The 16939-nt window shown below is 43.5% G+C and overlaps 4 protein-coding genes across 4 annotated transcripts; 2 read left to right on the top strand and 2 right to left on the bottom strand.

Annotated features, from left to right (window-relative positions):
• Positions 1 to 2264: 2264 nt before the first annotated feature.
• On the bottom strand, positions 2265 to 7313 carry rhoua (ras homolog family member Ua). Its single transcript, XM_037247084.1, has 4 exons — positions 6763 to 7313; positions 6291 to 6349; positions 5411 to 5599; positions 2265 to 5237 (listed from the first exon to the last, which is right to left on the bottom strand). The coding sequence occupies exons 1-4, from the start codon at positions 7013 to 7015 to the stop codon at positions 4953 to 4955; spliced, it is 786 nt and encodes a 261-aa protein (XP_037102979.1). The 5' UTR covers positions 7016 to 7313; the 3' UTR covers positions 2265 to 4952.
• Positions 7314 to 7723: 410 nt separating this feature from the next.
• Positions 7724 to 10784, top strand: pdcd2 (programmed cell death 2). Its single transcript, XM_037247082.1, has 7 exons — positions 7724 to 8006; positions 8127 to 8235; positions 8305 to 8361; positions 8751 to 9086; positions 9554 to 9654; positions 9735 to 9848; positions 9942 to 10784. The coding sequence occupies exons 1-7, from the start codon at positions 7827 to 7829 to the stop codon at positions 10119 to 10121; spliced, it is 1077 nt and encodes a 358-aa protein (XP_037102977.1). The 5' UTR covers positions 7724 to 7826; the 3' UTR covers positions 10122 to 10784.
• LOC119120306 (TATA box binding protein) lies at positions 10657 to 14173 on the bottom strand. Its single transcript, XM_037247083.1, has 9 exons — positions 14038 to 14173; positions 13544 to 13728; positions 13191 to 13344; positions 12871 to 13051; positions 12659 to 12746; positions 12154 to 12245; positions 11905 to 12072; positions 11635 to 11729; positions 10657 to 11525 (listed from the first exon to the last, which is right to left on the bottom strand). The coding sequence occupies exons 2-9, from the start codon at positions 13592 to 13594 to the stop codon at positions 11446 to 11448; spliced, it is 909 nt and encodes a 302-aa protein (XP_037102978.1). The 5' UTR covers positions 13595 to 13728; positions 14038 to 14173; the 3' UTR covers positions 10657 to 11445.
• psmc3 (proteasome 26S subunit, ATPase 3) lies at positions 14165 to 15805 on the top strand. Its single transcript, XM_037247081.1, has 2 exons — positions 14165 to 15139; positions 15354 to 15805. Exons 1-2 carry the CDS (start codon positions 14195 to 14197, stop codon positions 15690 to 15692), a joined length of 1284 nt encoding a protein of 427 aa, XP_037102976.1. The 5' UTR covers positions 14165 to 14194; the 3' UTR covers positions 15693 to 15805.
• The last annotated feature ends 1134 nt before the right edge of the window (positions 15806 to 16939 follow it).

Here is a 16939-nt window from a genome sequence, read left to right on the forward strand (position 1 = left end):
AGATACTCTTCAGACCCGATACAAACGTCCTATCACTATTCTCCGGAAATGCTCCGAATGTGTTTTCCAAGCTGCCCGATTGTCTTGACCCAAGTAAAGTCGAGAGGGACTGAGACAGCATTGTAAAGGTCACATAGGCCTATACATTTGTGGAACGCAGGAAGCAAGCATGAAACAACAACAAATCCCAACTGAACTGAAAAAAGGAAACTAAGAGACAGACAAAACAAGATGAGACACAGCTGAACAGTACAAGGGAGGAGGAGAGAGAAAGAGAGCTGGATGGAGATAAATCTATGTCTAATCAAATAAATTACACAGTGCTCTCCGGGCTTAAAGCCCATGACCCGGCTAAATTGTGGATTTTTAGGCAATCATTTCATTTTATTTATTTTTATTAAGCTAGCAGACATTCACTAGGTGAACTGGTGGTTAAAAGGACTGTGTCTCTTATTTTACATGTCAGTTTAACAGTAAAATTTAACTGGGGGTGATAAATAAACAGCTTGAAACAAGCACCTTGTTTGAAGATATGTTTAAACTAGTAAGTGAGAACATGAAATAATTAATAATTTATAATAATTATAAATTAATAATTTAAAAAATAATTAAGATGTTTTAAATGAAGTTTAATCACTATGTTTAAATATATTATTCTATTTATACATGTACTTTTTGTAAAAAAAACACTTGTTTGCTAAATTCTATTTTTGTTTGTGTACAGGGTTTGTGGTCAGAAGAATGAAATGGATTTTGACCCTGGCAGTCATGTCCACAGTGTGATGTGGCTCACTAATGTGCTTATGTAAACACAGTGGTCAGCTGTCGTAGGCGTCCGCAAGGGAGGAGACGTGTCGGGAGATGAGACAGGAGAGGTCGGGGGGAGGAGGGATGCTTCAAGTGTACGCCTTAAACTGTTTCCTGGCTGTGTAAATGTCACATGGCGTGCTATGTGAACTCTGAACACACATGCAAACACGGATGAGATCACACACAGCACTCAATGGATGAGGTGATGGTCTGCAGAGAGCGGAGAGTTTCATAACGACATACAGGAATCGGAACAGTGATAAGAAAAAGAACAGGGAAAATGTTTGTGGCATTGCAGTATTGAGGGAGAGCCCGTGACAAATAATTTTGTATCAAGGGGTTAAGGCAAACTTGTGGACATGTGCAAACTCCTTTCACTTTCTACACAAACGCAGGCTACAAGCACACACACACACTTTAACTTTTCGTGCGTATATTCACAAGTGACATCTTGCAGCAATAAACACCAAAACAAAAATGTAAATTTCTGACATGCATCTGTTTCTTGTTTCTCTGTGGAAATGAAATAGTTTTGTATTGTTTGGATAGCACACAGTTTGATGTCCAAAAAGAATAACATGCAATCGATAACTAAGTCCTTAAGTATTCTTGATGATGGCACATTTGGGCATAAATTCCTTTTGTCACCGCTATAGTTGTTGTTTAAAAACAAAAAGTACAAGGCAATAACACGTCTACCAAATAGCTTACGTCAAAATAACAGCTGTGAGGTGATCAACAAAAAAACCCGTGTTGACTTTGGCAGAGTTTTGCACCGTCTGGTCAAACCTTAATCCTGCTAAAAATGCACTATATAATTATGAAACACCACGTGAGTAATCCGTGACTGTTTAGTTAAATTTGTAAATAATATTCTAGTTAGACTCCACACACGTCAGAAGTGCAAGATTTATTTGTGGCTAACGGTGGTTTCCCCAGCCTGAATCCTGTGACTTTAGACACGCAATAGTGTAATTGTCCAGCTTCAAAGCTGAACATCTTACCCAACCTTAACAACGTCACGGCAATGCCAAGGGGCCAGGTTGGTTCGCAGACAGAATTAATTTGCAGCCCGCTGCTGCACCGCACCCAAGAACAGAGCCACTAAGCAAGTCTCACATGACATCTTTCGAAATAAAGCGCTTGCATAACTTGTGGAGAGTTTCTGGCAGGGGCGAGTGTTTACAGTGATCTGGCTGGGAGATGCAGAACTATTGCCTATGCTCCTCATATAAAACATGTCTGCTCTTTCCTGATGTGCATCAGCTGGCTGTTGTTCTGCTTGGTTATCACAAAGCCCAAATCAAAACATTACCAGAGTCAATTGCACATGAAATGGTGGGTTCAGGGTCATCTTAGAGTTTTTTTGTTTTTTATGGGGGGGCAGTGTTTGCATCACATTCTCTTATCACACCGTTATTTATCATATCAACAAAATCTTCAAACCACGCAAGTAATATGGCAAATGTCCTTTACTTCTCAGTATAAAACTTTAGTACAACATCTTTGATTGAAGCAAACAATCGCAGCAACATGTTATATTTGTTACCAAATGCTTTCACGACAAATAAAGAAAACATCCGTTGTCTACATGGAGTACATGCGTACATCTATCAAGGCAGCCTGCTTCAGTATGCGAGCTAAAAAAAAAAAAAAAAACAGGGACAACATTGTGTTCAAGTCTGAGTCATAACTCCATATTGTAAATCTGAGAGCAATCACACACATATTTTTATACCTCAAGTGGATCACACCGTCCTTCGTAGGACATTTTGTCACTATGATGGTATTTGACAGTAATCACCGAAACTGTCAAACGTCATACTTTGTGAGCACATAGGTCAAAAAAGTTTCCACAAGAGGTTTGTGAGGAACATGAACACGATCTGTTTGCTTGGTTGATTAAATGCCAAAAAACAATCAAGTATAAACAATCTAAAATCACCATTGAATCTATATGAATCATTTCTTTTTTAAATCATCATCTGAGTAAAAGTAGAAAAAGCGGACAAGGGAAACTGTCAAGCAAGCAGAGGGTCTGCGTGACCTTTGGCCTACTTCCATGTGCCGTCATTCTGCGAGTCTGCACATAAAGCGCAAGACAGGCCTCTTTGTGCGTCCTTTCCCCATCCACAAACAATGTATTGCTATCAGGATGGACACAGAGGAGCCATTCATCAGCAGCCGGAACATCTCAGTGACCAAACAATTCCGATGATATAATCACAGCTTGATACCAAAATCGAAACTTGGTTTTGTCAATATTGATTTACATCTTGTGACCAAGCTTGCTGTCTTGCGCTAAAGGAAAAGGTCGGGGCTTTTTCTTCATAGAGCTTTCCGACAGGCACTCCGACACTAAAATAATCCGTTTTACTCTATCTTAATATATTATCTTAATTTGTGCAGATGGACACATTAAGAATATTCCGAGGTCGTCACGCTTGCCTTCTTCTTACATGTGCTTTCAATAATACGCGGTTATAAATCTTTCCGTACGACAAACTTACACACACCCTTATTCCTTCTGATGCTGACACACTAAACACAAAGACCTGTTTTTACAAATGGACCTTGGAGAAAAGAAACAATTCTGGGCTTTTGACCTTCCTTTTGTATCAACAATGCACAGAAGAAGGTGTGGATGATGCACGCTTTGGTTCGCTGTGTTTTGGATTACAACATGGAGTTCAATGGGTTGCAGGAGAAGTTACAGGGCAGTTGTCACCTCTTTTGTAGACGCGGACGATGGCATACTCTACAAACAAGAGTAATTAAACACATATGATGGGGATTTATTTGGTAGACAGTTTTAATTCTACAAGCATACCGAGCCATTTTGCACAATTCTGTTTCCAACTTTGTGGGGACACTCATTCATTCATTCATCTTCTGAACTGCTTATCCTCACGAGGATCGCAGGCATGCCGGAGCCTATCCCAGCCGTGTTTGGGCGGTAGGCTGGGTACACCCTGAACTGCTCGCCAGCCAATCACAGGGCACATAGAGACAAATAACCATTCACGCTCGCAATCACACCTACGGACAATTTGGAGAGGTCAATCAGCTTACCACACATGTTTTTGGAATGTGGGTGGAAACCGGAGTAGCTGGGGTATACCCGCGCAGGCACGGGGAGAACATGCAAACCCCATACAGGAATCAATCACTGCTGGGATGAAGAGCTTGTGAGCTGTCAGGCCCGCTCTCAGGTCCAACATTGCTGATCTCACAGCCTGATGAATGAACAGAAAAATCCCGAGACACACGCCAACAGCTTGTAAAAGTCTGTCAGAAGAGTATAAGCGGGCCTAACTCCAAATTTTCTTCCATGTTCACTTCCTATCTATGGAATGTTCGCATACTTTTGTTCATACGGTGTGCCACAATCCAAGAGATAAAGAAAGCCTCAACATTCTGCACCTGGCAACCGAACCGAAGCGATGATCTCTTGATAATCAAAATGTCTAAATAAGGAAATGGATGAGAGTCATGGTCAAGCGCATGCCAACAAGCAGAGGATTCATGATTATCTTCACTAGAGGTCAGCGTGAAGATCCCCGACAAAGATGCAACGGCAACAACTTACTTCCTGTTACAATTTAAGACTTTTACCATCTTACCAATGACCTGGTCCACTATCATCTGGTTGTCTTTAAAGACATTGGACAGGGGTCTTACTTTGGTCTGGTTCTATGTGCTGTTTACATGCTGCGACTTGCAGAGTTTCTATTTGGTGCGATCGCTGTCAGGCACGTCCAGTTCCACTAATCAAATAACTGGACCGAGCTCCAACACCATGTAAACACACTGTGCAACTCAGGTGCTGAAAGACGGTGGTCTGAACGAGACCTAATCTCTTCACATTCCAACAGAGGATGAAAATCCTCAACAATGTTTCTCTTCTTATTGAAAGGGCCTCATCCACTGATCCAATAGGGTAAAATAGACATCCCAGCAAATGTTCATACTGCAGTCAGACCATCCAGGACAAAAATGTCCTCTGTTTTTTTAGTGCATGTTGAAAGACACTGGTGTTCAGGCGGAAATGTCCCACGTGAGAAGACAAATGCAACTTTGGTTTCCATCAACACTCCGGAGAAGGTTTGAATTCAGGTTTGTCTCGAAGTTTCTGGAGTGCTTCACGCCACACAGCAGTACCTTTTCCACCACGACTTGGACAAACTTTTCATCTTGTCAGGCGTCTGCATTTGCTTTGTTCGCCGTTTTTGTTTTCCTCTGGAGTGCTTCTGGGAGCTTTGGTTCTGCAGGCTGGCCAGAATAGCCGTATCAAACACTTCTTTCAAGTTCTTCTGGGTCAGTGACGAACACTCCACGTAGGCTACCGCACCGATCTCAGCCGCACATTCCCGAGCGTCCGCTGGATCCACTGGCCTCTCTCGGTACTTGGCCAGGTCTATCAAAATCTATAGAGAAAAATACTGTTATAACTTTCCGTGTCAATCAGGGACCTCACTATGACTTGATAACATCAAATTACCAACGGCAACCCAGGGACCTTTGATGCTATTAATGTGTTATCAAACTTCCCTAGTTGCCAGTTGGTGGAACTGAACTTAATTGATCAGAATGGCCCAACCTTGACATCTTCTCGGAGGTCACACTGAGTCCCCACAAGAACGAGCGGTGCGAAGGGGGCGTGCCTCCTTATCTCGGCGATCCACTTCTCCGGGACATTCTGGAAGGAGACAGGGCTGACCACGCTGAAGCACAGCAAGAAGACGTCAGCACTGGTGTAACAGAGCGGGCGTAGCCTGTCAAACTCATCCTGCAGAGGAGGGGACACCCAAACAACATCACTCAGAGGCGAGGAGCTACAGCAGTGGTCATTGTGGTCACACGCGAGTGCAATAGTACTTTTAGGGGTGTTTTGACAAGGAGAGGAAAACGCAGGAACAGATGGAGGAAGAGGAGGAAGGTGACAATGATGATGAGCTTCCTCCTTTGGTATTTGAGAAAGAACTGTGGCCTATTTCTACTCACAGATCACATTCAGTAGATTGACACAAAGCATTGTTAAAATGATGTTTTCTTTTTTTGTCCATTCAATGGTCACAGTGGATTGATTAGCACAGCTCCTCTTTGAGCTAATCACGATGAATACTCAGCATGCTACGGTGCTATTTGATACTTGAAGTCAGGCAAACAGCTGCAAACGCCAAGCCAGAGAATAAATTCCAAGCAAAAGCACACATCATCAGCTGGTGTATTGAGAAAGACCAAGCCTCAAATCTTCTCGATTAAAATGCATGCAGGATTTTGTGACGTGTTCATACAAAATTAGAAGCCGACAGGAAGATAGACTGTAATCTATGAGTTTTAAAAAGACTTTGGAACAAAAGAAAGACGGATTGCGGTTTTCCTCTCACTGTCAGGGCATTGTCTTGATTACAAATAAAGCTACAGGAAGCGTGTGTATGTGTGTGTGTGTGTGTGTGGGGGGGGGGGGGGTCCATTACCTGCCCAGCTGTGTCACAGAGTTGGAGTTTGACTGGCTGCCCATCCACTGAGACAACCGCTACAAACATAAACACACAGCATGAAACATCAAAACATGCTTATATTCAGACGGCCCCTTCAAAAATATTTCCAGCTGAGGGAAAAATTGCCCAATGACACGCAGTAAGGCTGGTGAGACACTGACATTTAAGATTTACAAATGTATGAGTCAAACTGTTATTTGACATTAAATTAGCTAACTGGCATTGCAAGCTGGTCTTTTCTGATCTTAAACCGACACAATCTCCAGCATTGTTATTTCCCTTTATTAATTAGGTCCCACTTTGATTGTTAGTCCTATTTTGACGATTTTATTTCATTGTATATCCCAAAAATATATTCCCGTGAAAAAGTGAAATATTACTGTCAGACTTTTCTCATGACACGCCTAATATAAATATATTGTGGAGCAGGTTAAAATCGTCATCTTACCCGAGAAGTTGTCAAAGGCAGTGGGGACATACTCGGTGGGGTACCCGTTGGTGGTGTAGCTGACCACCAGGCTGGTTTTACCGACAGCTCCGTCCCCCACCAGAACACACTTCACCCTCCTCTCCGCTCCTCCGGCTCGCCGCGTCCTGCCCGAGCCACCGTCCCGACCCCGGAGCCTCCTCGGGGGAACGGGGGGAGCAGGAGACACGGGCGCTGTCTTCGGAGGCATCTGGCACGGCGAGGAGGGGGACATGGAGCCGCCCTACGAAGAGGTGCCGGCGGGGCGACGGCCGCTTTTCGCTTCGCCCATTTTTCTGCTATCTTCTGGGCGAGAACGCTTTAACTCTTCTTGTTTAACTTTCCATGACTAAGCGAGCGCGCCTTGAACTATTCCTGGTCTCAAAATGACAACGTGTCTATTTAAAGCTACATGATTTTGCCTTCTTCAAAACTTCGCGTCCATTTGAAAGGGGAGAGATTCAATGAAAGTGTTGGTCCGACCCAAAGTCCCAAACTCCCCTTCAAATGACATCACTGCAATGTGTGCGTGCGTGTGCGCGCGCGCGCCTGCGCTTGAGCGTGTGTGAGAGAGAGAGAGAGAGAGAGAGAGAGAGAGAGGCGAGAGCGATTTATTTTCCACTCAGCTGATTTGTATATAAATGTTCTCATTTTGTATTAAAAACAACCAGACTGATTGAATAAACAAATAAATAAATAAATAAATAAATAAATAAATAAATAAATACGATTCCCCCCCCTACCCCTAGTTAGCCCTCTAACATTTGAGAAGCTGACAATATTAGCCTGTCAAAATTTATAGCTGTCATCACGATATGGTTAAAATTATATGGACATTTTCTGGTCACACTTAATATAAAGATTTACATTTATAGTAAGCGCGATCACTGATCACAATCATTCCATGGGAGTGCATTGATAGCGGAACATAAAGGATGATTCGTGTTTCTACACGAACGCGTTTCTGTGGTGGGTCACAGATGTGTTGACAAGTGCCGTGGTTCAGGTTTAACGCACTCCAGTTTTTATTGTAGCAAAAAGACGTCATGTCTTCCTCAGATGTCATTTTGGGTTTCCTGGACGACGCGGAGCCTTGGAGGCTTCGCTCCCCGCAGTTTCCCAGCAAAGTCGGCGGCAAGCCGGCATGGCTTTGCCAGCGAGGCCCGCCGGCGCTGGCCCGACTAGAGTGCGAGACATGCAGCCTGCCGATGGCCTTTCTGGTGCAGGTTAGTAAACAAGAGGCAGATCTGGACCACGTGGAGATTTTGTTTTCCTCATTAGAATTTCACATATGATGGTAATGTAAACCATAACCGCGGATCAACCTTCGTCAATGTTTTCTTCAGGTGTACGCTCCAATCACCGGTCAGGACAGAAGTTTCCACAGAACCCTCTTTGTATTCTGTTGTAAAACTCCAGAGTGCTACACTCAGAATGACAGCCGTTGTGTGAAAGGTACGTAGATGCTGTCGGGTTAGGACCTCGTTGATCGCCTCCCAGAGTAATGACTATGCTTACTTGTAGTTTTCAGAAGTCAGCTGCCTCGGAGGAATGAATTCTATTCCTACGACCCACCACCAGGTTTGTGGATTGAAATGGGAAAAGTTACTGACTTTGGAAAACTGGTCAACTCATAATGTCGCTCATTAATGATCTTCTCATTCTATTTAGGAACTTTTTTGTGAGCAATAATATGAAACAACCTTTCAAGTTTTTCAAATGACAATTGCATTTCAAATTAATAAATAAATTACTTTATTAAATTAAAGGGACTTTGGATAGCAGTCAGACGTGACAGTGAAAACTGGAGTCTACTGGAGTATTAAAAACCTTAGACCACATTTAATACTGCTCAGAGAATCTGACTCGTTCCACATTGGAATTCCTGAGGTTAACGTGTATCAGTAGATGCTACTGTTTTGATGAGCAAGAGTTCAAGTGGGCTCAGTAGTTAATTCTTTAATTTTCAGAGGATGAACCCTCCAGTGATTTTGACCCAGACCAAAGCGTGCTGCCCGCATCTGGAGTGAAATTGTGTTGGGTGTGCGGTTGCCCCGGCAACAAAGCCTGCTCTCGCTGCCACGCCATCACATACTGTGGGAAGCATCACCAGACGCTTCACTGGAAGCACACGCACAAGAAGGAGTGCGGCAGCTCGAAAGAACAGACCGCCTCCCCGTTTCTCTTCCCGGAGTTTGAACTTTTAACCGAGCCAGAAGAGGAAGAGGATAATGACAAGCGTGCCGAAGGAGATGACGAGATGGGAGTAACTCAGACCAGTGCAGACTGTTCCTCCTTGACAGAAAGTAAACACTTTCATACTTCCATAATTTCATATTGCACAAATGTGCCACAGATGCTATTCAGATTTGTTTCCCAACACAAGGAAAATGTTTTACTATTATATAACTCTCATGGCATGCCACCAAACAAAAATATTTTAAAAAGTGGAATAATGATCTCGTTTTTACTTATCAGTATGAAATCTGTTTAGTTGAACACATTCTTTTGCAGGACTGGCAACTGACATACACAGGTTAATTATCTTCTGACACCTAGTGGAAGAACCTTTAATTGTTCTACCTGGCACTAAAGATGGATGTGCGTTCGTGTCTAGGCCTTTTATTTTTTTACAACTCTTATCGCAAAACAAGTTGACTGAATTCTGGACACATCTGTTTCCTACACGCGACGACCATTTTGCTCCTTGAGACGTGAATGTGTATAATTTAATATTCTGAGGATTCACAATGGTTTTTCCATTTGATTTCAGTGCTAGCAGAGACTGACCTGGAGGACATGGCAATGCATGAGACTGAGGACAACAAAGTATTCCAGCGCTTTAAAACAAAGATTGCACCTGAGCCTCAGCAGGTTTAAAACTCTCTCTAGTGACATGTTAGACAAAGGCCTCACTGCTTGAGCACTTTTTTTTTCTCCCCTGGTTTGTACAGGTGTTGCGCTACAGCCGGGGTGGCTCTCCTTTGTGGGTTACTTCACAGCATATTCCTTCAGATACAGATATCCCAGCATGCACCTGTGGCGCCAAGAGGACTTTTGAATTTCAGGTTTTTCTTCCCCGCTAATTTTTCTTTTATGTTAAAATTGTTCATTAGCCCTCTTCCAATTCTCACCTTTGGGTTTTGTGTGCACTTATCAAGGTGATGCCCCAGCTTCTGAACAGTCTGCGTGTGGACTCCACAGGTGCCAGTATTGACTGGGGGACTCTGGCTATATACACCTGCTCTGTCAGCTGTAACCAAGGTGACCAATACTGCCTTGAGTTCATTTGGAAGCAGGACTTTAGCACAGATCAGCAAAATCAAATTAAACAATCATAACATCTCTATTGCCTTGAATAATATTCATTTTATAATAGCGGCACTTTGTTTTACCGCACAGCTCATACTGACCTAAACTTTGAGGTTATGAAATGCATGCAACAGAGTAAGTTTGTTAGTACATCGCTGCTGTTGGAACAAAACTATCAGAAACTGAAGGACCTCTTGTGTAAATGTGAATTCAGCATCACAAGTGCCTTTGTACTGCTATGAATGTGAGTCCAGTCTGTCCACATTCTCAAATGCTTTACAGTGCTTCCATCCCTTGCTCGTTTGTACAGCTTTCTTAGTTACTGATTAGTGAACCAAGCATAAGACCGTGTGCCTTATCTCCCTATATTACTCTACCTGGATTTTTCAGCAAACCCAATCAATATACACATATATCATAGTTAAGATACTGAATTTGACTGGAGTTTGTTCGGTTCAAAGGAACAACCTGCTTAGTGGTAAAAAAACAAACAAAAGCAATGATGGATGGAGAAAATGATCAGACTCGTTCTTTTAAAATGTAAAAAGGCCACTTTCTGAAGAGTCACTATGTACAGATTTATTGTACATGGGGGAAATGTCAATTCTGCATTTTTTTACATCAGATAAAGCATTTAACTTATTTTAGAAACACGTTAAGAGCAAATGGGTATTTAAAAAAAAAAAAAAAAAGCAAACGCTAACATTTCAATACTGGGTGCTCATCAAGTGCAGGCACACTATCTGTCTCTTTCAATTGACCAACAGAAATTTGTGATTTTACAGTCAGCCGACAGGCCAAATGAAAAGATGCTTCTGCTATAAATCACCTCCTTAACCACCGAATGATCAATCAAAAATTAAGCAATTCAACTGTGATTTAAATTGTAATTTATCAAGGTTACGTTTAAACACTTTTGATAGAGAAACCTTGAAGAACGGTTTGATAGAACTTTCCCCAAAATCAAACACACAAATCCAGTATCTGCCCGCAATTATACATTGTAAATTGAAACATTAGCATAAAAGGGATCAAAGAAACTACTTCAACTGTATATAACTGAGCAGAATTTGATTTAAAAAATACAATGTAAAAAACTATTTAAAACCACTTGAACACAAAAAAGTTAACATTTTCTTTCAGACTTATGTACATGGGTTTGAAAACCCTTTAAAACTAGAGGAAACAAATGTGGAAATGATCGTGTGAACATAGTGTAAATAAAATGATAAAAAAAAAAAAGTCTCACATTTTGACAACTGTCTGAACTGCAGCTCACTGGTAAGGTCATGTCAAAACATTTAAAAAAGATTGAAGAAGAAAAAAATAGTGGGGGGGGAAGGTGGTAAGGGTCTACGTTGTCTTGCGGAAACCTTTCAGGATAGGGTAGATGTTCTCAAACGCTTCATAGATTTCACCTCTCACCTTTGCACCTTGACACAAATGCAGAAGAAATGGTAAAACAAATCCACCATGTCTTCAAACTGTCAATTTCTATATCTCCAGATTAGCGAGATGAAAGACGTTTGCTAAAGTTCTTACCTGTTAATACAACCTTCCCAGAAACAAAGATGAGCAAGACAATTCTGGGCTTGATCATTCTATAAATCAAGCCTGGAAACAGTTCAGGTTCGTAGCTGCAAGAAAATCAAACAATTCCGTTTGAAAATGGTTGAAAGTTTAAAAAATGATGAACACTTCAATTGTTAGGTTTGAATCTAATGCTACAGTACAAGTTGTCCATTTTTTTTGTCATTGTCTGGAATCTTTACTGGCTCATTTTGTCAAATATTATGTTCCACTTAAATGTACCTGCTGAACTGTTGATGCGTGAGTACCAAGCCTTCCAGACGAATAGGGAACTTCACATCACAGCTGCCCACCATATTCTGAATCTTGAAGTCCAGAAACTTGGCAGGAAAGCCAAGCTTTTGCACCACACGAGCGTACTTTCTGGCCGCTAATCGCGACTGCTCCTCACTAGGAACACAAGAGCAGAGATTCAGCATAAGGAATAGGAAAAAGTGTTTTGGTGCACTTCAACAAATAATCTCTTCCAACCTCTTTGCTCCCGTGCAGACCATCTTCCCGGAGCTAAAAATAAGAGCTGTGGTGCGAGGCTCTCGTATTCTCATGATGACTGCAGCAAAACGCTAAAACAGAGGAAGCAGTTTAACTTTATTGACAAAAGTGCTATTATACAAGTAACTCTTTCCCAGTGATTCCTGACCTTAATTTCACGTCATTAATTGTTCAGCAAATTTACAAAAAAGAAAATATTTTGTTCTTGAGTCTATGCCAGTGGTGTAGAGTGACAGGCAGAACAATTAAAGACTGTTTCACAAGACAGCAGAAGAGCCACCTGTTGCAATCCACACAACAGAATAGCTTTGTGTTGAACTAAACTGACCCAGATTTCAAGGTCATTCATTATTTCGGCATATACACATTTTGTGACATACATATTTGTGGTCAGAGATGAGATTTGTTTTTAATTGTAAAATCTGTGCCCCAATAAGGCTTGAGGAACACTCCTCTACAGCAGTGAAGTCAAAATGAGATTTACCTTGGGGTTGTACTCTGCATTCCTGGCTCTCAGCGCAATGGTCTTCAAGTCCAGCTTACAACCTAGATTGACTGTCGACACAATGTTCCTGATGGTAACAAAAGACAAAACGTTGGATGTGAGATTTAACAATGGACAAAATAGTTGATCATAGATAGATTCTATTTAGTTCTATTTCCAGCATGGACACATTCCTTCATTCTGAAACGTACTGTAGCTGTGGCACAATTCCAGAGCTCTCTGAGGCTGGTGTGGCTGGTGTGATGGGAGTCATGGGGGTCAGTGGGGTGTTGTTGTACAGCGGAGTGTTCCCCGGAAGCGCGGTGGTAGTTGAGCCTGTGACTGCCTGGGAATGGAAGAGCTGAGGAGCCTGCCCCGACGTTCCTGGAAGGCCTGTTAAAGAGTTTCTTCTCTCAGCATTATGAACCTCTTTACAGGTAAGGAAAGCGTTTGTACTACCCGTGTTCATTGTCTGCTACACCAAATAAACGCACATCTCCAGGGGGATGCAAAAAATGTTCATGTCATGTACCTGCATTGGCCTGCTGTGCTTGCTGCGCCTGTTGCTGCCGCTGCTGTTCCTCCAGTATCGACAAACTGTTTGTGTTCTGAACAGGTTGAGGTGTCAGGCCCGAACCATATGGCATCATGGGACTGAAGATAGGCATTCCTGGTGTCATGGCGCCCTGCAAAAGAAAACAGAGGATGAAATGGCACAATTCATCATTAGGTAAGGCAAGTTTATTTGTACAGCACATTTCAGCAACAGGACAATCCAAAGTGCTTCACACAAAACATGAAAAGCATCAAAGGGAAAAAAAAAACACATTACAAGCATCAGGGCACAGTTAAAACATTAGCTATCGTTTCACTAGAAATTGTTACCTGAGGGGAGGCCAGTCCCTGAAAGGCTGGTATGCTGTTGTTCTGATCCATCCTCGTAACCCCTCACCCAAAGGAGCAGAGACGCACACACAGGCTCGGTAGCTTGTTTAGGGTTAGTTGCGTGTCCGATGAACAGAAGAAACACTTAGTACTTTCTCTTAGCTCTTCTCTCTGACAGTTGGACTCTGCGTGAACACGTTCGCATGGGAATAAAAATTACAACCAGTGGCCAGAAGTAAGGACATCAAACACTTAATTACTTACTGTACTCATGCAGTATTTTGAATGTTCTTGAGTATTTATTTTTCGGACTCCTTTTTAATTTTACTTTCGACGTTTGAAAGAGGGTATCTATGCTTTCGACTCGGGTGGTGGTCGCTGCCCGCCAAGCTACAGTTAGCAGCAACAGCTACTGCCACTCTTTACACTAAACGTGCTGCAGCCTCAACCTACCAAAAACGAGCATGAGCCCTCAAGTAAACCGGCCAACTTACGCGGTGTCGACACACAACCGTAATGTCTTTAGCGTGCAGTCGGTGTCATGTTCAACGTAGCTCCCACAGATTTATCCAGTAAGTGCTGTGAGTCTGCGACTTGCGGAAGAGGAAGTTTTATCTTCCGCTGTCAGAGGTCACGGCAGACAGAATCAAGATGGCGTCTCTGAGTGACAAATCAGTTTGGGACGAAGTGGAAGATGGAATCGGCGAAGAGGTATTAAAAATGTCTACGGAGGAGATAGTTCAGCGAACTCGACTCCTCGACAGCGAGATCAAAATAATGAAGAGCGAAGTTCTGAGGGTGACCCACGAACTGCAAGCTATGAAAGATAAAATTAAGGAAAACACGGAGAAGATAAAGGTGAACAAAACCCTGCCGTATCTCGTGTCGAACGTGATCGAGTTGCTGGATGTGGACCCCAACGACCAAGAGGAAGACGGGGCGAATGTGGACCTGGACTCCCAGAGGAAAGGAAAATGCGCCGTAATCAAGACGTCCACCCGGCAGACTTACTTCCTGCCGGTGATCGGGCTAGTGGACGCCGAGAAGCTGAAGCCCGGAGACCTGGTGGGTGTCAACAAAGACTCCTACTTGATCCTGGAAACCTTACCCACCGAGTATGACTCCCGAGTCAAGGCTATGGAGGTTGACGAGCGCCCCACGGAGCAGTACAGCGACATCGGAGGGCTGGACAAGCAGATCCAGGAGCTGGTGGAGGCAATCGTCCTGCCCATGAACCACAAGGAAAAATTTGAAAACCTGGGCATCCAGCCACCTAAAGGAGTCTTGATGTATGGACCACCAGGAACAGGGAAGACCCTCCTAGCCAGGGCCTGTGCAGCTCAGACAAAAGCAACCTTCCTGAAGTTGGCTGGCCCACAGCTGGTGCAGATGTTCATCGGAGATGGAGCCAAGTTGGTGAGAGATGCCTTCGCCCTGGCCAAAGAGAAGGCCCCGTCCATCATCTTCATCGATGAGCTGGATGCCATTGGTACAAAGAGATTTGACAGCGAGAAGGCGGGAGACAGGGAGGTGCAGAGGACCATGCTGGAGCTTCTCAACCAGCTGGATGGATTTCAACCCAACATGCAAGTCAAGGTAATGCTTCTCAGAATAGTGAAGCCACTTTAGGTTTAGGAAAGCCTTTAAATTTAGGTTCACAAACTTTTCTGAAACTGAGAGCTACTTCTTGGGTTTTGATTAAGAAGAAAAAGGCTGCCACTTTAATCCATCACTTTGAATAGCCTAATAGCTTTTATCTGTAAAAGTGTATTCTAATAGAGCAAAAATAACATTGTGTCCACATGTGCAGGTGATTGCCGCCACCAACAGAGTGGACATCTTGGACCCGGCGCTGCTGCGTTCAGGCCGTCTGGACAGGAAGATCGAATTCCCCATGCCGAACGAGGAGGCCAGAGCCCGAATCATGCAGATTCACTCCCGCAAGATGAACGTCAGTCCTGACGTCAACTACGAAGAGCTTGCGCGCTGCACCGACGACTTCAACGGCGCCCAGTGCAAAGCCGTGTGCGTGGAGGCTGGTATGATTGCATTGCGGCGTGGAGCCACAGAGCTGAACCACGAGGATTACATGGAGGGAATCCTGGAGGTGCAAGCCAAAAAGAAGGCTAACTTGCAGTACTACGCTTAAGGACACTGTGGGTTCATGTTTGTGAGTGAGTCTTCAGTTTGTGAAAAAGTTGTGGCATTCACTACACTTGTTACAGCGGATTTACATTGAGTTAATAAAAAGACAAAAACAAAGCATTTAGTCTCTTTTATCCTCAACTATTCTAGTTTTGAAGCAAGTACTGAAAGCAATTCATAATTCATATAGTGTGATAAGTAAAGATAGCAGTATGATAAAAATATTTCAATTAATCAGTTCTATCGTGGGATATTTAGAAACTACCATCTTTCCATTTCCTACACTGCATATCCTCAGGGTTATGCGTGTCCTGGAGCATTAACCAATCGCATTTAGACAAACTTTGGCACTCACGTACATCTTAATTAACCTACATGCTTGTGCTTCAAGTGCGGCGGGCTGGTTCTGCTCGACATCGGCGAAAGCGAGTTTTGTGGCGACCTGAACTTTGAAGCGGGGACATTAAAGGCGCTCGGTCTGCGCCGTCCTGGAGCGTCGCCGGACTCGCCTGCTATTCTTCCCCCGGTTGGGCGTCCGGGCCTGGCTGGCGGCCACCCCAGCTCGCCCGGCCGTGCCTTCCATTCTTCTGGCGGACGTTCGATCGCTGGACATCAACATGCCTGCTGAGTTCTGCGGACCGGACAGTGCGTAGCTGCTGTGCGTCTGGAGCGGATGGCGCGCTATCGGGCGGACCGGGCCATTGTACGAGGGGGAACATCGCGTGGAGGTGGACTGTGCGTCTACATCCGTGAAGAATGGTGCCGGGACTTTGTTGTGAGATGCCAGCACTGCTCGCCACTGGCGAAGTTTGTGATCTCCGGGCTGTTGGGGTCCTGAACTCTCTCCCCGTTGTTATACTTGTGTGTTAATCGTGTGCTGTGTCTCGTCACCGTGGGATAGGGGGAACGGTATTTCGGTTTCTTTGTGTGTCCTAGCATGAAGGAATTGACAATAAAGCTGATTCTGATTCTGATTCTGATTCTGATTCTGATTATCCTGGGACGTCGCCATGCTGAGAACATGACAACTCCAAAGCTGGCTTCAAAACCTCAAAATCAGAAATGTGAGGACAGATCTGCTAACCAGTCAGCCACTGCATTGCACAACACAATCACCTTGATTGATTCACACAAAAATGGAACTATGTTTTGATGTTTTTAATCTAATAGGCTAGTATAGTTGCTTATGTCTTTTTTTTCTCCTACTGTTATAAAAATATCAATAAAAATTACAGGTGATCTTGGTAAAAT

This window comes from Syngnathus acus, chromosome 3 (assembly GCF_901709675.1).
Source record: "Syngnathus acus chromosome 3, fSynAcu1.2, whole genome shotgun sequence".
NCBI classification, from domain to species: Eukaryota; Metazoa; Chordata; class Actinopteri; order Syngnathiformes; family Syngnathidae; genus Syngnathus; species Syngnathus acus.